Source organism: Orbicella faveolata, unplaced genomic scaffold (assembly GCF_042242905.1).
Source record: "Orbicella faveolata isolate gen_17 unplaced genomic scaffold, um_ofav_v1 contig_47, whole genome shotgun sequence".
In the NCBI taxonomy this organism is placed as follows: Eukaryota; Metazoa; Cnidaria; class Anthozoa; order Scleractinia; family Merulinidae; genus Orbicella; species Orbicella faveolata.
Genome location: NW_028301577.1, coordinates 10314586 through 10334100, shown reverse-complemented (window position 1 = coordinate 10334100; position 19515 = coordinate 10314586). Strand labels below are relative to the sequence as shown.

At 39.3% G+C, this 19515-nt stretch overlaps 1 protein-coding gene across 1 annotated transcript; it reads right to left on the bottom strand.

Annotated features, from left to right (window-relative positions):
* Positions 1-3872: 3872 nt before the first annotated feature.
* Positions 3873-18088, bottom strand: LOC110048400 (glutathione hydrolase 1 proenzyme-like). Its single transcript, XM_089279384.1, has 8 exons — positions 17777-18088; positions 13485-13873; positions 12844-13045; positions 12031-12335; positions 11128-11267; positions 6408-6595; positions 5848-6088; positions 3873-4715 (listed from the first exon to the last, which is right to left on the bottom strand). Exons 1-7 carry the CDS (start codon positions 17884-17886, stop codon positions 5956-5958), a joined length of 1467 nt encoding a protein of 488 aa, XP_089135510.1. The 5' UTR covers positions 17887-18088; the 3' UTR covers positions 3873-4715; positions 5848-5955.
* Positions 18089-19515: the final 1427 nt, after the last annotated feature.

Here is a 19515-nt window from a genome sequence, read left to right as displayed (position 1 = left end):
ATAGGTAGAAATCCATTCCCTGAGTTAATATTACACGAGCGCTGAAATTTCGCAACCTTGTTATTTTGCAATCGCTGGCGTCCCAGTCACCTTGTTGTTCTTTTACCAAAACTCCCCCTCCCCCCCACTTCCCGTTCAGGTGTTTGAACAAAGTGGAAAGTTTCTAAAAAAGTTTGGAACAAAAGGGAGCGGAATAGGAGAGTTATTTCGTCCAGTCTCTACAGCAGTTCTTAGTGATGGGAGGATGGTTGTAACTGACTTGCGGAACTACCACATTCATATTTTTGAATAGATATATCCACACATCTGTGATTTCAGTAATATGAATCAATTCCCTCATTGCTATCAATAAAATTGAGAACATGATTTTGAACTATTTTTCACTGGTGATCTGTAATTGGTTACATACTAGAAAATCTCACAGAATAGAAAAAGCTAAAAAGTTACCGTTGCGAGGGTTAAATAAAGAATTACTTAATTAAATCATTAATTGATTGATTGATTGATTGATCGATCGATCGATCGATCGATTGGCCGTGATAGCTACCTTATTTAATTTCTGTTTCGAATGTACCAAATGGTTTGTTTCAAGGGGAAAAGACTGCAAACTTTCATTGTTTAGAATTTAAATTTCAAGAGTTCTAAACCATTTTGTTTCCTTATTAGTGGTAGATTGTGTAATATTAGTTGTCAATATCTATCATTGCCATAGTTAGTTTAGATTACTTGTCTCAGAAATGACCCAACTGTATAACTGATAGGTTGAGCTAAGTTTAGTGGAAATATCTTTCACAAAGATCATTTTAATTCTGAATTTTTTGTTACTAAGCAGTACTGTATGTTGTGTGACATTATAAAGCGTGTTGCGTTTTCCTCGCTAAAGGCATATACAAGTTGTCTTGTAGGACTGAAAATGTTAGATAGAGAAATGTCAATAAATTGTTTCAATATTTTCCCATATTTTGTCGTGATACTTAATGTTTGTTCAAAGGGGAAGTTTACAAACCGAAGACAGCAGCCAAAATCCACTTGGAATTTTGCTGTCTCTGATCGCTCTTAAAATGCAGAGAAAACTTCTTGATAAATCAAATGAAACTTTCTCGGGTGGGGAGGAGGATACGGAAGGGGTACGGTAAACGGGAGAAGAAATAAGGGAAACAGGAGTTCAAAGAGGGGAGGAAGCGAGGGAGAAACGAAAAATGTTAAGAGCAGCTTCGCCCAAATATCAACTTCGCTTGGAAATAGCGAAAAAATCGAATTTCTTCAAACTCGCCCACAATGAAGCCCCACGGGCACTAGTTACAAAAATATCGTTTTAAGTTCGATAAATCAAAAATTATTTTTTTCCTCAATTTTTTCGTTTCGATGCCCCAAATTGGCCAAAATCCATCGAAAATGAGCGGCATATTCAGAGGCTCGTAAACTAAAAGTAAAAATCTTCATTACAAACTGATTGTACGTCGTATTTGTACTTCCTTTCTTGTCTATTTAGAGCTAAATAGATCGTGATTTGATTAGAACTTAAATATTTGACGAATTTTCTAAATTAACGGCCCAAAACAGCTTTACAAGAGGTCTTCATTTAGCCTATTTTCAAATGCTAAAAAAGCGTTCTGTTACACGGCTTTTCCCAAAATGACTAGTTTGGTCTGAAAGAGCATTGTTTCTTCTTCAAATTAGTGAAATAAAATTTTTGGGTAAATAAAATCGCGAGCGCTGAGATAGCGAACTAAATGCAGCACTTCCTCCTGAAAACGTGACCTTTGACCCGAGCGTAACGAAACCAATTAATGCACGAAAAACCCGGAAGAAAAGCAAACGCTTCGTTATTTTGAAACAATTTCTAGTGATATCTCTCCGAAACCATGATTGCAAGAAACTGTTTCCAGCTATGAAATCTTGCAGGGTCAAAGAAGGAGCTAAAGGGCGCATTTTGACACAATAACTTTGTTTGCTGAGAATTGAATTGCAGTCAATTGCAGTGAAATTTGCAAACTTGAAGTATGTTAGCCGATACTAACCTGAATATTTATATTAATAGTAGAGTCGTCTTCTTGGATCAACCTTCAAAAGAAGCTGGATCCAGATTTGGAAACCTCTAAAAGAAGAAATGTTAATGTTCCGTGACCTGCCCGCTGCTATAAATTAGCTTAAATTCCATGCACATGCCGACCGCATGTTTGTCGTAAAACTCACTTAACTCCTCTGACAGTTTCCATGGGCAACCGCAAAATAAACAATCCCCAAAAATGTAAAGTGAAATTGGCTGTCTTCATGAACAGTTATAGAAGTTAGAATCAAGTTCCATTGCCTTTTAAAAGGGCTTGATTCTACGTTGTTCACTCAGTAGTTACTGTCACGTTCGAATACTGCGTAGTATCGGTCGTGCACACTGAGTAAGTTTCCCATACACAGTCTTGTACGCGTTTGTCTATTGAATCAAAAGTCAAATACTGCGCTTGTGCAGCCTGTGGATAAATGACAAACTTTCAGATATATTTAACACTATTTTGTAACTAGACCCAAAAAAAGGAGTCACAATGAAAAGCCCAAACAAGTGTCTGCAGTCTGCACGGTCTGCACTGTTTTGGCGTGACCGATTCGCGGCATTCGAACGTGAGAGTAGTGAACAAAGTCGACGCAAACAAATAAAATCAAGCACTTTTTAAAGGTAATGGAACTTGACTCTAGCTTCTAACTGTTCATGAAGACAGCCAATTTCACTTTACATTTTTGGGAATTGTTTATTTTGGGGTTGCCCATGGAAACTGTCAGTGGAGTTCAGTTGGTTTTACGACAAACATGCGGTTGGCATGTGCATGGAATTTATAGCATCGGGTAGGTCACGGAATTTTAAACATTTCTTCTTTTAGAGGTTTCCAAATCTGGGTCCAGCTTCTTTTGAAGGTTAATCCTAGAAGACGACTCTTCCATAAATATAAATATTCAGGTAAGTATCGGCTAACATACTTCAAGTTTGCAAATTTCACTGGAATTCGTTAACGGTCATTGACTTCAATTCTCAGCAAACAAAGTTATTGTGTCAAAATGCGCCGTTTAGCTCCTTCTTTGACCCTGTAAGATTTCATATCTGGAAATAGTTTCTTGCAATCATGGTTTCGGAGAGATATCACTAGAAATTGTTTAGAAATAACGAAGCGTTTGCTTTTCTTCCGGGTTTTCTTGCAGTAATCGGTTTCGTTACGCTCCGGTCAAAGGTCACGTTTTCAGGAAGAAGTGCTGCATTTAGTTCGCTATCTCAGCGCTCGCGATTTTATTTACCCAAAAATTTTATTTCACTAATTTGAAGAAGAAACAATGCTCTTTCAGACCAAACTAGTCATTTTGGGAAAAGCCGTGTAACAGAACGCCTTTTTAGTATTTGAAAATAGGCTAAATGAAGACCTCTTGTAAAGCTGTCTTGGGCCGTTAATTTAGAAAATTCGTCAAATATTTAAGTTCTAATCAAATCACAATCTATTTAGCTCTAAATAGACAAGAAAGGAAGTACAAATACGACGTACAATCAGTTTGTAATGAAGATTTTTACTTTTAGTTTACGAGCCTCTGAATATGCCGCTCGTTTTCGATGGAGTTTGGCCAATTTGGGGCATCGAAACGAAAAAATTGAGGAAAAAAATACTTTTTGATTTATCGAACTCAAAACAATATTTTTGTAACTAGTGCCCGTGGGGCTTCATTGTGGGCGAGTTTGAAGAAATTCGATTTTTTCGCTATTTCCAAATCTAGTTGATATTTAGGCGAAGCTGTTCTTAAGTTTTGTCATATTTTTCAATGTAAAGATGTGTTGTGCATGTTTTTCTCTTGCATATATTGAAGTTTTAGTTGAAACCAACACTTACAGGAAACACTTCTGATAACATTCTATTTATTCTATCTACAGCATGTACATTCTCATTTCTAAGCAAAGACATCTATCAGTCCCAAGCAGAGTCGAGGAAAGTAAACCATAATCCCGTTCACAGGCCTCTTGCGGGCAAAACCCATCTCAAAGGAACTAGGAACGAGATTAAATGAAGATATTGTAACAAATGGAGTCGATATGAAAAGCAAAGAGAAGGGCAGAAATGCACAGTATGAATGTCTTTCATTGATCACGGAATCATGAGTTAATATCGTTCATTAACTACAAGAAATTATTTCCATATTCAAACATTTTGTATAGGTTGGAAAGAGTTACAAACTGGCCCTAAGCTGGGAATAACAAGATGCTTAATCTAGCCGGTTTCTAGGGCTAATAATTCTTTTTGATGATGACTTTTAAGTTTCCAGTACACGTTTCACGTATCAAACGCTGTAACTCGAAATTCGCTAGCTAATATAGTGTTTTGGTCACTCTTCAATACTAGTGTGAATGGAATCATACTACCAGAGTTTTCGGGATCGGCATCGGGACAATCGTTCTATTGTCCCGCGGGCGCGCCATGTTTCCTCGGGTCTGATTTGGCGAATATTCCCTTTTCAGGGTCTCGGAATACTGCCTGCACCACAGCAAACAATTCCACGCCAGTTACGTTGTGCCCGCGTTTTTTCAAACCTTCCAATATTTCGCGTGACATGCGGTATTTCCCAGAAGTATCAAAAGGTATTTTTTCATACGATACATCCTGATTGGGCACCAGTTGAGTATGCAGTCGAGGCTTGTCCACCGCGTCAGATAAGGATTGTTCAAACCATAACTTGTTCATTAACACCTGCGCATGTGAACAAAACTGTTATCCGCTGAACACAGACAGAGAACCTAAACCCAGGCTGAGAGACTTCGGTATACGAACATACATTAGCCCGAGCCTTATAACGACGATTTCATTAATGAATAAAGAAGCCTAAGCCGTGTATTACACTGTGATAAAACACGACGGGCATTTGAGAACGCGAGTAAGATTTCTCGAGTGTTCTCAAATGTCCGGAGTTCATTTTCTTTATGATATAGACTTAACACGCGCAAAACAATAAAACACGCTTTTTCTATGTTTTATACTCTGATAAAACATGGGTTTTTGACCAATCAGAGCGCGCGTAGGGTTGTATCTACATTATAACGGTAGAGGTAAAACACCAATCACATTTGTAATTTAGAGCATTTGTTCTTATATCTTAAGAATTATGGGTTTGAAATCAAGAGAGGATAAAGTAAGAGAGTTATTTCCCATTAAAGTTTTATTGTAAAGGTAATCCCAGCAGGCAAGTTAATTTTAGAGATGGTACCCAGCTCAGTACACCCGCGTATAATGTTACGGCGAGTGTTGCGCAAATATTTTCTTGGAGGATGAAATTAAGTGTATAACCGTGTTATTATGTCGCTCAGCCGGGCTATCCACGTGCGAAAATTCGTGTCACATGATTAGCTATCCCTGGACGCTTCTGCGATTTGAAAAATCAGAGTTGATCTAAAAATAACTAGCCTGCGAACGCAGACTTATTTCCGGCTGCCCCTTGTCTCCGCCGAAAATAACGTCTGCGAACCCGCGCCAGGAAACGATTTCTGTGACGTAATGACTTTTGTTTTCTCTTAGGCCAATCAGATTCCATGGTAAAATGAAACTCGAGTGCTCCTCGCAGCGAATACCTCGCGCCGTAGTTCTGGGGCTATTTGAGCTAAACTGTGATTGGCTTATTAGAATTCCTACGTTACAGAAATCGTTTCCTGGCTCGGGTTCGAAGACGTTCTTTTCGGCGGAGACAAGCGACAGCCGGAAATACGTCTGCGTTCGCAGGCTAAAAAATAACATGAGAGTGATAAACTTGGAAATAAGTCCTGTGTGGCGGATGAACTCTCGTACCCTTCATTTTCTCTTGTTCGAAATATGATGCCATTAAACATACCAGTGACACGGCGGTGGTGATTCTTTTCCCGCCTGAGGCGCCGATAACAAGCTGAACTCTGCCGTCGTCGTTTGTCAAAATGGCGGGAGATATGGACGAGAAAGGTCGCTAGTTTGGCTCGGGAAAGTTAAAAGGAGATGGAGAAATACCGTCCACTTTGTTGTGACCGGGAATGTCAAAATCGTCCATCTGGTCGTTGTAGATGATTCCGGTGACGTTAGATCGATATCTGGATCCAAATCTATCAAGAAACATCTCAAATTTGAGAATCATGATCGAGCCTGTGAATGTCATCAGAGAGGGTGCTTGTCAACTCGATGTAAGTGATGACGTCATGCTTATATCACAACGTTTGCAAAACTCTCGTTAAGTTAAAGGCTAACAAATAAAGATTTGATAATTTTTTTAGTGCTCCTACAAGCATTCGGCCAAACGACACTATAATGCACCTCTGGCTAAACGTGATTGCAAGGTTCTAAGTGAGGGTCGAAAGGAAAATTTACTCAACCATCAAAGACAAAAAGAGTTAATTAATAACTCGCGAGAAGTTCTAAACCTACCTCCTGTTGATTGTAGATGTCACGGAAACCGCGTCACCATTTGGCGCCAAAACAGCCACGTGCGTTGTACCGTAATCAGCGTCTGAGAATGATTGCGCGTAATATTTCACATCCTTGAACGTCATGCTATCCCGTATTTTGTGACGTAACCGGTCGCCTGTTTCTTGACTTAACATCTTTCTAGCAACCTGTGGTGAAACGTTGTGCAGACTTTAAGAAAGTATTCTTGGAAAAACGCCACTCTCTGATAGACTGAAGAACATGTTTCTGTGACTCGTTCGAATAATTCGCTGGAAGACTATTCACAGTCTTGCAACTTGATTGATTAGGCAGCCATCTACTACGAAAAATTAGATTATGAGATCGAGATTTCTTTGAGGTGGTTTACTCGTTCCACTGTTACGATTAACGCTAAGTTTTTGCCTTTAAACTTTTTATACTACAAAACTTTATCTGAATTGATGCACGACTTTAGCACTGCTTCTGCTCCAATTAATATACGTAATTTATATACGAAACCGTCCAGTGTCCATTTTTACAGCAGCACACGCTCTTCTACTTCCGATAGGTTTTTACATAAAACCCTCAAAACTTGAAATAAAAAAAAACCCGCGTTTTTAAGAATTGGCGGCAAACTAAGGAATGCGATGCCAAGCTCCCTGGGAGAACTACCAAAAGAAATCATTCAAACTCAGAATTAAAAACCAACTTCTAAGTGTTCTCGAAGACGAAGATTCCTTCATTGAGGTTCACCAGATTATTTGTAAATTAAAATATCAGTGGTAGTAAAAAAAAAAAATTTTCATAAATCTGACGACCCCACACTTCTTTTCTCATTCTTTTTCCACCTTTTTCTTTTATTCACATTTTTCCTAACTTTCTATTTTCCTATTTACTAATAAAAAACATTTGTAACCATATCTTGATAGACTGGCCCGCCTAGACTAGCACTAGCTATCCGAGGGCAAGTCCAGCTGTAAAGTGTAAATTAAGAAATAAAATACGATTGAAATTGTCATCATAAGCTACATCATGACCACTTTCTTTTGTTCGCATGGTGCACTCACACTTTCATTGTCGTCGTGTGCGCGGGCTTATCAGTTGTTTCAATAATTTCGTACGCATAGAAATCGACGTTGTGCTTAAACAAACCGACCGTTTAATCTCAGTTTCTGAAATTAACGATTAATTAGTTGGGCGAACCGACTATAAGTTTACCCTCGTATTTTGCATCAAAGCTCAGTCACGTGCAATGGGCAATACTGCAGACTCGTCGTAAAGCCTCAACTTTCTTTTCACGATGTCGGAGCCGATGCGGGAAGGAAAAAATTTATGACGAATATGTTAACAGATGGCGCCATTTTTTCTACGTTCGAACACACAGACCCGCTCACCGTTTGCGGTAGATCCACTCTAAAAGATGGCGTAGTCAATGAGCGTATATCTCGAAACGGGTCGTTCCGCGAACTCAAAATAGCGAGAGAATCGAATGATTTAGCGAAGGTCTTACTAGAACCAACTGAACCAGAAATCAAATGACTTATATGAGTTATCAATGAACAGAAAATGTGGACAGAGTGATACTTCAGAATTTACGAAAGTTTTAAGTGCTGATAAGAGCCCCTCCCAGGGGGGTACATGTTCCCATGATCCCTTGATATTTTTGGATTTTATCCCTTGTTCCCCATTAATAAAACCCCTTGTTCCCAAATATGTTTTAGCTCATAATCCTTTGATCCCGAAAAATTTTTGCACCGTTCCCTTGATCCCCAAAAATGTTTATCATTGTTCCGCATATTTGTTTGCTTGTTTTACTTTTCTATTCATAGTAGAAAAAATCGCTTTCGAACCGTCCCTTTCTTCTCCTTAAGATCCGCTCATGCTGTACTTCATTGGCTGCAGTTTCTGTCATCTCAACTGTCTCAGCTGCCTCTGCGACAGTCACGACTTCATTGGTATGGTGAAGCACATCAAGGAGAAGGATAACATCACCTTCTTCAAGCTCTAGGATATCTTCACGGTAGTTATAGCAAGTTAGGGCACAAACAATGTTGCTTACATCGACATATCTCTCTTCATCTTCCGTGAAAAGCACTGGATTGAAAGAATCTTGAATGAACACTTTGGCTTTCACCCTCTTCATGCCAACACTCACATTCTCTTGCAGACAGGCCATTATGAACAACTGACGAGTATCACTGGAATCAGCTTTAACACAGACAATCTGGCTTTGTTTATAAAAAGTCTCTGTTGTTTCCCTATGCGGCACTGGGACTGCTGCTGCTTCACTCAGCACTGTGAAATCTAGGGGCTGTACAGTCGGAGAGTCAGTTGCATACAGATTTATGGGCAGAGTTCCTGGATTGTCCTTTGTTGTTATGTTTCGCACTGTTTTCTGGGGGACACTCTGACCATACATTGTTCTCCAGTTCCTCATTTCACTCACTTGCTTCTCAGATAGTTTGTGTGCCTTTGGAGGGCATAACTTGGGTAAATCCTTGTAATGTGTGGTGGTGAAAACCTGTGGGTAATAGGACTTCGGAGCTGTGAAGTAAGCAAATGGTGTAAAACATTGCCTCTTCAACCGTTCCTTGATTGCCCTGCTGAATCTGTAATCGAATTCAAGCTGTAGGGGCATGTCAGTGGCACCACTTCTCATTTCTGAAAATGTGTTTTCGACGACAAGCGTTAGAAGACTTTTGATACTAAACTTGGTGGTAAGGCTTGGATTAAAACGGTCCAGCAGGTCCTTGATGTTACGCAGAGACTTCAGGATCCTTCTTTCATCTTCCATGACAACAGATGAAACAGTTCCTTAAGGGTCTTGTGTCACAGCTGTGGTACCAATAAGGCTCATAACCGCATCAACACACTTTTTGTCAAAGGAGTAAACTTGCGCTAGTCTCTCGACTGCCTGGGGGAAACAAGCATTCCCAAGATGCCTTGCGAAGCTCGTAATAATAATCATTTCGAAATAATCTCGCATGACACTCAAGTACGTAATAGATTTTATATTTTAGGGGTTCGGAAAGTTAAAAAAAAAGAACATATTATTGAAAATAGATCGGTGTTCCCTTGTTCCCAAAAATCTACTCAAGAGTTCCCTTGTTCCCTGAAAATAAACTGAACATATCCCCTGTTCCCTGAAAATAAATGCTCCAGTTCCCTTGTTCCCTAAAACCCCTGGGAGGGGCTCTGATAAAGACAAGGTGTATCGTGATAAAACTAAGGAAACTATAACAAAGACGCCATGTTTGACTGCAAAAAGTGGCTTTCATCAAGGTGAAGAGAAACGGAATGGTCATATTTATGTGACCTCTGTCATGATCACTACATTTATTTTGTTTTTGCTCAAACAGAGTGCATTATCAGCTGTTATTTTTCCATTAGTGTTGTCGAGTGTTTGTGTGGTATCAAATAACGTGGTGATGTATTCTTGGTTTTCATGCGATGCAGTCATATTTTTAAAAAAATTACCTTTTCTTCGGAGGTTTTAGTTTTATCAGATATAAGATCCTTTAGGAACTTGACGTTTCACAACGTTTTAGCTCGACAAGATTCTTCGTTTTGTAATAGGGCAAGTTTGATTTTCGAAGCTTTTGCGTTGCGTGACATCAAATGGCGCCCCGAGAGGGCTGTCGCGTAGGTCAAACGATGAGTTATCGCTTAAGTTCCTGCTAACTGAACAATTCTTGCCCTAGAAGAAGTACAAAATTTCAACGTGTCAGAACTCTGGAGTAATAACTTTTTGTTTCAATTGCAAAACTCAATGACAGATGTTTCTGTAAATTTACGGCCGCCAAAGCTCAATAAATATTTTTCCCGATAACGCGCGAATGAAAAACTACAGAAGTCTTATCTCTCGGCGAGGATGTTTATCTATCAATCGTCTATCATATCCCAGATTCTTGACTTAATTTATTAAATGGTTACGATTTTTAATTTTGATCGCGTGAATTAGGAGCAATAATGACAGTGTCAAGTTTGTACAAAAGATGAGAAAGAAACGGCATTCTACACGGTCAACACTGAATCGAAAGTCGTCGAGTTGCAGAGAGTTTTTGGGCAAATATCTATCTTTGTATATGTATACAGGTTTCCAGGCTATTATAAAGATCTATAAACACTCACTTGGTGACAATATTATTTTGAACTCAGAGAAGTGCAGACTGTGTACATATGAAATAACCGCAGTGAACAGGGTGAGAGAAGAAGACAGTGACCCCAATCTCCTCAAACACATAAGTGACGTCACAATTCAAATCAACTTCACTACGATTACCGTAGCTTTCACTTTCATCTATCGGTCAGTTAAAATAAGCGATGTTTTCGTGATGATTACGGTTTAATGATATTTCTTTGAGACATGCATCAGTACATGCTATTTTTAGAATCGCTGCGCACCGCAAATGATCAACACTCGTAGCTAGTAGTGCATCTAGCTACAGCGCGACTTACGATCTTAGATTGTCTTGTTAATGATTTGATCATGAAGATCTCACTCTGCCCAGATTAAGTATAGTGTCTCTGATTAGCTGTTTTCTGCCCACCCATAACTATACACTATGAACATGCGAAATGCGAGGTAAATACGGATTTTATTCTGATCAAAAGTCGGATATGTGTTGAGCGGAGAGTGGGGCTTGACCATTTAGTGACACATGCTACTCAAAGTCATGCAGACTAAGCTATTCTTGTTCCCTGTTTCATTTTAACTCACCTTTTCTATTTGTGAATTAAAGTCTGGATCTCCAAGCCGACTGCGCCATGCATAACTGAACTTAAAAGCTTCAATGATGCGGTGATACGTCAGCACTGAGGCGTTCACGTCATTACTGAATGGTGACGTCAGATTGTATCCTGAAATGTCAAATGTTTGTCATCAAATAACTTTAACGTTTTGGTAAAGAATCCTTACTCCGCTCTTAACCCTTAGTTACATTAGGTTTTTTCTTCTATTTTAGAGCACCCAAGAATTTGTTTCTATGCTTTGCAGTTTAAGGAAACACTAGGTTGCCACAGGAGTGTTTTACTATTTGGTTCCAGGTGACTTTTTACGATAACTGCAAAAACTCTCGCGCGCTCATTGGCTAAGTTTCATTCTCAATAGAGCGTTTTCACTCACGTGGGCAACAGCCATGCAAATTTATTTAGAACAAAAGAAAAAGTTTACATAAGAAAAGAGTTCAACTCCCACAGGATTGTTTGGTACACCGACATGGCCGCCGTTTCATTGTTTTGGAACACCGATATGGCTGCCATGACGTCATGTGAAAACGCTCTATAAGCGGACAGACACATGAATTTATAATTTATACGATGCATTAACGAGCGAAACCGGACAATTTGGCTATTTGCTTTTGTCAAAAAGCACCGCGGATCCACTCGGCTATCGCCTCGTAGATCCACAGCTACTTTGAAAATGTTAAGACGAAATTCATGATCAATAACAGGACAGACGCATGAAACACTGACGTCGATTTGTTAATTTAAATTAAGCAAGGATCAAGATATTTTCTGTCATATATATCTTTTCAAGAATGTTTGATGTTGATGACCTCTTCCAACTCAGGTGACAGAGAATAAAATAAGGACAAAAAAAACTTTGAAGAACAACACCCACCTTTTAAAATGTTCAAGATTAGCGCTAAAACGGCACCGCTTGTGGGGGGCGGGGTGAGGTACATATTCATGCCCGAGAGTTCACCCTTATATGGCGTTCTGCTGATCGACTTGTATTTCCTCAGATCTTCCAGAGTCACGGCCCCATTGATTATTCTCATATCTTTCGCGATATCATTGGCCAACTGTCCACTGTAAAACGATTCGGGATTGTTTTGCACTTGTTCCAGGGTCTTTGCATACTTTTCGTTCTTGATTTTATCTCCTCTTTCACGAAGCTTTTTGTTTTTATCCAGAAACAGTTCGCTGAAAACATATTGAAAACAACAACTCAGTATCGTGGCATTACCAGACCAGAGAGAACGAAGTAAGATTCAGAACTTTTACACATGTGACATCCCTCATGCATGAAATTTACTAAGAGTATGTTTAGATTTGCATTAGACCATCTTGTAACCAAGAGAAGATGAAGGGAAAATAGATACTCCCCTTTATAGGCTTTATTTCTCAAGTAATCCTTGTCAATTTATTTTTAGATCACCAGCTCCCGGTTTTGGAAATCCTAGAATCAATCCATCCAGTGACGCGTATTTTGTTCACGTGCCGGGACAGCCCTAGCAGCTTTACATGAATTTTTTCCGAAAACGCAGCAAGCGGGTGGTAACATTGCAATGATCCGTGCGTGCACTAGATAACACAGTTAAAAATAACTTGAGAAGGATTACCTCAGGAATAAGGGCTACACTGGGCATTAACACTCTTACGCTTTATCCTCTACTGCTTGTAATTGAGTTAGCAGGTGATATGAACTGACCTCAATCCTGGATCATTTCTGATGTCCTGTTCGATTCCTTTTGTCGTTTTCAGAGCATCGTCCACAGCTTTTGTTATTTCAAATCCATTTCTGGCCAAATCGATGGCAGGTTGAACGAGTTGTTTCCATGGCAACCAGCCATATCGTTTCCAGGCTTCGTGTTGACCGCGTACCTCGCCAGGCACGGCAATGGACAGACCACCTAAGAAGAAGTTAAGATAGTCTTTGCAGTATTTGCTTAAATTAGTCGAGGTTTTAAAAATTTAAACGGTCATCTTTAGTCCAAAGAACCCAAAAATGTTTCATCAAAATGTGAGAATTACTAGCCAGTTGACAGTCCGAGTCAGTGTTAAAAGCTGAGGGGCATTAACACAATGTGCAGTTCCGATTGCGGGCACGCAAAATTAACAAACGAATAGCTTGTAAATTTGCTACACTGAATCCCAACCTGGCAGAAGGCGGGCCAATTGATTAGTCACAATAGTATGCAGGGCTCTTGTGTGACCGCTGCAAAATCAGTTAAATCCAGTACCCAGTCCATTCTACCATTCGGCCATTCTCGTGGCTTTTTCTGGACCTCGTTATACTATTTTGTTCATATTTTCAGAAGTCGTCGTTGCAGACAAAGCGGAAAAGAATACCTTTTTGGGCTTTCTCCTCGTTGCCCTTAAACATGTCCCTTTTTGCTAGTGCTGGAGCGGTTTCTCTGAAGTCGATGACACTGGCTTCCTGGCGGCTTCGGTTGTACACCAGCATTACTCCGCCTCCTCCTATCCCCGACGAATGCATGCTTACAACTCCCAAGCAGAACATGGCGGCGATGGCGGCATCCACGGCCGAGCCGTTGGCGTTGAGAATGTCCTTGCCGATTTGGGAGCATTGCGGTGTATCCGTGGCGACGGCCTGTCTTTTGTAGGGTCCACCAGATGATGGATCGGATTTTTTTATCACAAGAAAATAGACGGGAAGAACTATAGCAAGCACAATCACGACAATCAGGAATATCCCACCAAGGATCAGCAAACAACAACTACAAGAGAAACATTAGGTTGGTTTTACTGACTGGCAATTTACAAACTTGCAATTTAGGATGACTTAAACTCGAAACAAAATATAGGTGATGATATAGATACGTGAAGATATAAAAGAAAATGCTTGAACAATTCATTGCTCGCATATGCATATTGCTCCTATGTCGGTGTGATTGAATTCGAACTTCTCTGTACTCGGTCATTTCAATTCTGTGCACAAGCCACGATGAAAATAAAACATCTGATCGTCAAGGAGGTGAATAACTGTAAAATAACTGGAACTGGCGACTCTGTATGTTAATACTTTACAGCGTTTGTGCTTCAATGAATGGATCGATATACAGCCACCCTAGATCAGTTGGTGCCAAACCCGAACTCGAACAGCCCGAGGCGAGCAAACTAACCATGAGACCACTGCACCTCCACTGGTAACAGTGTTACCTGTCAAAAATGCTCTTACCTTTAAGTCTAATGGTCACCATGTTTAATAAAATACACCTTTTGGCAAAGTTTAAAAAATTCTCCGGGGAACTAGAAAGCCCATAAGCATTTACAAAAGATTACTAGTCATCACCACCTAGGTGAGCATTCTGCTTTCAGAAATGTTTTTTTAAAGAACTGTGAAAAAAAGCTTAGTGATCTATCTATATCTTTTATATCAACTGTTTTACGATTAAATATCTCTTCGTTGCCTGTCATTCCCTTTATTCTATACATTTAGTAAGTACCTAGTAGTTATCTGTGTATACATATTTTTCCAGTTTTGTATAAATATATTATCTTTTATAACATAGCCTTAACGAAGCGCGCGCTCTGATTGGCTAATACGCTCTATTCATTTGCCCGTGGGTTGCACGCTTACGTGAGTTTGTTTATTTGTACTTTTTTTCGGCAATTTTTTTTCATCGATGTTGACGCTTTGTAAAACATAATTCCTACTTTTCTTCTCCTAAAATATGGAAAAATCTAATAATTCTTCCGGAGAAGAGGAATATTATTAGTGTGAGCTACTAAATTTCGAGCTTAAGTTTCTTGCCGGACCTCCACCTAATAAATTTGCGAATTTACTAGTGGAGTTGAATTGGCTGGTTGAACAAAGGGACTCAGCACTCGGAGACGGACCACAAAAAACAACAAACTGGTCTGTATCAACCTTTCGAGGTTAATAGTGCATAGCGGGAATTTTAGAGAGAATTTCTAGCGATTTGACGACAATAAATTCAGCACAAGCTTTCATTGTAAAACTTTTCTGGCATCGAAAGCTATTTAAATGCTTTAGGCGAACGAAACAAGAAAGCTTTAACAAATCTCTGTTTGTGAAGTCTTACATACGAAATCCTTCTGTTCCAAAAACGTTAAAGGTAATAGTTTTTCTGAGCTTTAATAAAGGAAGTTTTATCAAATATTGGTAGCCTATGATGAATTATTTCAGCTCCCGGGTTTTAATTTTGCTCGAATGGTTGTCACGCGATCGTGAATTGAACACCTGAAGGACTTGAAGAAACAGCCGCTCGAAGGAAAGACTGCATCGTGCACAAATATATGCTTACATTAATATTTCCAGCATTTCTGACAGTTTCCTTTAACCCGCAGTCTTCTGTTCATTAAAGCTTATTTTACCAAGTAACGAAAGTGACAGATCATTTTTAAAAGCCATTTGTGTGTTCAAGTTCAGCCTTAGACGCGCAACTCATCAAATTTAAAACGCAGTGGAAAGGAAAACGTAACTGCTATTGAATAAGAGCATCTCAAACAGCTCAAAGCCAGGGGTGTTTGTTCGTTTTCTTCTTCACTCTCGCTTTTAAGAAATGTCTGGTTCCATATTCAGTGTTCTTTTCTTTTGCCGAAGAGGCCGTGAAGGACAGAGAGCTCAACCACCAGAAGCTTCAACCATGTGCAGCTTGTTTTCAATTCTTCGGAAAACTAATCCAAATTTAAGCTTAGCCAATTTTTTGAGAAAGGCTATTACCGACTGCAATTTTCGTTCGTTGCCAGCTTAATATTTGGGTTAACTGAGCAGTTTGAAATTGTTTGCTTGCCCTAGAAACTACTAACTCGCCGCGATCCAAGAAAAGTTTTAATGTGTCACTTTGTCAGATTTTTGACTGAACATTTTCGCGCTTTTCACTTCATGTAAGCCGGACGAGATTGAGAGTCGCACGAGGCGATAGCCGAGTGCGACTCTTACGCTTCTTTCGTGCTTAGCAACCTCCCGCGTGCATCCATAACGCGATAGTTGCACGCTGCACGCTTACCATTCCTTAAGTTTAGTTTGCATTTAAATACCAATACTAATTCAAAATACGAAGCATAATTGAGGGATTTCGAGCAAAAAGGGCTTATATCGCTTTTTGGGCCGATTTTCATTTTTTGCAGGATATGGGAGCTTATTTTTGGCAGACTGACTTGTTGTGACATGAAAAGCATCGTTCCGTAATTGTTCTTGTTGATTTGCGCTTCATTTTCGAGAAATAACGTATGCAAAAACTCAGTTTTCCAAGCGGTATCTTTTGGAGCGAATCCTTCGAAGGTGGATTTCGACGCGACGCAAACTTAAACGGTTACTTTTAGCAGCTTCGACAGCACGGTTTTTTTTTTTTTTTAAGTAGATGTTTTGGTTTTCGAAAGAAGTAAAGAAATAGACCGAAAAAAAAAAAAATCGACCGACCCTCGTATCGAACCGGTGTCACGACAAAACAAACTTGAATCAGGCCCGTTAACAGATTAGCGTAATTATATGGATTATAAAACTTGCATGATATGATTGATCATCCCAGTTATACACGCAACTACTCGATTAACCAAATGTATTGTTAAGAACATTCATTCATTCATCAAGTTGCGTGCCTGATGTTTTTGCGTGTTTCAATAGACCGTGACAATTACCCGGGGACAACAATAGGCCACGTTCGGTATACCAATATTCTAACATGGCTCCGAGACTTTCGGGTCAAAATTGTAAATTTTTTAAGTTTCTTTTGTCCCTTAATTCCCAAAAGAGACTTAGATGCAAAGAAACCAACACCAAATATAGAAGTTTGTCCTGAAAGCCTCGGAGCCATGTTAGAAAACTGATATACCGAACGTCGCCTATTACAGAACTTTAAAATATTCATGGCGTATGCAAAATATAATTGATATAGCTCTAGATATGACATTTGAAAACAAAGCGACGACTGAATAGTAATCAAGAGTCTAGCGTTGAAAGCAAATTAAAGCGGGTTCCTATAAGAGAGTAAATGTTAGAATCACTTTGACTGTATGGAAATCTTGAATTATCCTTTCATGGCAAAATAGCGAACTCTGACTGCTGCCTCGTTAGATTTCAGCTTTACCTGGAGCAAGCGTATAAATTTCGTTTAGTTAAATATTCTGAATATTATTGAAAATTAAAACAGTGTTTACGCTTTAAAACGCAAAATTTTTCTCGGAAATCAACAACAGTCGAAACAACTGTCAAACAAGTCGAAGCAAGTCGGATTACACTGATCTTCGTTGAAGTCCTAGTCGCTACCAAGCTAATCGAACTTTCCCAGCATTATATTCGGCTTGATTCCTGTTCGCTTTTCTTGATTAAGTCTTGCATCAACCTGGCTATTCTCATTCTTTATCAAAGCTGGGCATTTAATAATCAAAAGAACTTTAATGGCCAAACGTAAGATGCGAGGTGCCACGTGCAACGCACCATGGACACTACTAATCTCAATCAGTTGATGATTATATAATTCCAATTTGACTTGAAGCAAAAGATGAAAGGTGGAGCACAAATGAATGCGACAAAGAGAGAGAGAGAGAGAGAGAGAGAGAGAGAGAGAGAGAGAGAGAGAGAGAGAGAGAGAGAGAGAGAGAGAGAGAGAGAGAGAGAGAGAGAGAGAGAGAGAGAGAGAGAAAATAGCACTTACCTTTTGCTGAATTTTATGGCTGGCTCATTTTTGTCTCCTGCAACTACTGAAATTTCAAGTTGACTTTCCGCAAGAGTATTAGTTGGCGGTTCGCCCGTTCCGGGAAACATTGTTAAAATGCAGAGCCCAAGCTTCCACCTCTAGAGATATTTTCCTTGGAACAGTGATTGTCCTCAAACTGAGACAGAAAGAGATCTAGCCAGAGAAGAAGAATTAGCGAGAGATACCGAGAGACTATTGAATGTCTAAGAGTTTCGCATTCGGTCACATTGTCGTCACGCTACTGTGGTCAAGATTCTTAGAAATCTCAGCGGTCAAAAAACAATTCTTAGAATACACCGATTCCAGAAAAAACCGGAAGTTGCACCGAAACGAGGCTTAATAGCCCTCGCGGTAATTAAAGCAACATGGCGAACGAAGAAGAAAGGCCAATCTCTCTTCTGATGATATTCCCGGCGTCAGTGTGAGCGAAGAACATTGAAAAATTGACACTCAGCCAATCGAAATTCTGGCTTAAAAGTCGCCGAATAAATCAAAGGGACAAAATAAAGGAACTTTTAGACGGGTATGTTTTCCATCCTTCGATCGCCTCGATCTCCAATATGCGCAAAAACATCCTGTTCTCACCATTTTTATTGCCTAAAAGAACTTTGTTCATGGTCGGTTTATGAAAAAGAATCTAGATGAAATGAAAATTGTAAAAGTTTTCGACCCTGACCCGAAGAATGCTTTACTAAAGCTACAGCAAGAGCTCGAAAGAACATACGGAAGTAAATTTAAAAATTGTGCCGGATATCGGGAATATTGCAACAAAACACTTTAAAAAATTTCCTTCGGCTGATTCATTTTTCACTGACGACTTCAGTCTTCTCAAGTTAGAGAACATCCAATCTCTCTTCATAAATTAACAATCGGTGTTAGAGAATAAAGGGAAATCCTTTAAAATTTCAAAAGATGCTAATCAGAGTATCAAACAAGACCACGATCTACTCGCCAAGAATGGTATAAGCAAGGGTTCGGTTCAGTGACAGCATCATTGCGTTACAGAGTAGGACGCAATCACAAAGCTGATTCATCAGTCAAATCACCAATAAAATTATCAGTGACGTGTTCTACAGTGTAACAAAGACTATCAGTCACATGCCATGAAAGATGGCCTAGAAAACTAGCAACTAGTAATGAACAAGTACACTGAAATGATGCATCAACAGGGATCGACGAAGGTGCAAGTAACAAAATGCTTTTTTTTTTTGTTCAAGAGAAAAGGGAAATTTTGGGGACCTCCCCAGGGTCCCCCAGCTGGACTGAGGTTACAGACCCAAGTAAGGGCAATCTCCATGAAATAATTTAAGCTAGGAATGTCATTGTCATGGATAGTGAGACCCTGAAAGATTGCCTTATAAAATCAATATGCAAAATGTTTGACACTGGTTTAAAAGTAAACAAGAGTCATATGAACTTCAGTTTATGATGTACAATGTACAACAACTACTCTTTGTTGTGAACAGACTTTGGAATGTCCTGGCTATAAATTGAAAGTAACTGCAAATTTTTAATGAGCAAAATGCCTTGGACATAGAATGGTAGAAGGAGATGCTAAAGAATATTGAACAATTTATGATAAATATATTATATACGAATTGGCTTACCTAATGCTTAGAGATGGCCTTACACGATGTGATTATTGCTAAAGCCAGAATAAATAATGTATATCAAAGGTCCAAAAAGTTTGTCCAGCA

What these genes read in the sequence shown, in the direction of transcription:
- LOC110048400 (XM_089279384.1), bottom strand. Translation starts at nt 17,886, where the DNA reads ATGTTTCCCGGAACGGGCGAACCGCCAACTAATACTCTTGCGGAAAGT. An exon ending in GCCATAAAATTCAGCAAAAG is followed by an intron (nt 13,874 to 17,776) that starts GTAAGTGCTATT and finishes TTTCTCTTGTAG; the next exon opens with TTGTTGTTTGCTGATCCTTG. An exon ending in CGAGGAGAAAGCCCAAAAAG is followed by an intron (nt 13,046 to 13,484) that starts GTATTCTTTTCC and finishes ACTTCTTCTTAG; the next exon opens with GTGGTCTGTCCATTGCCGTG.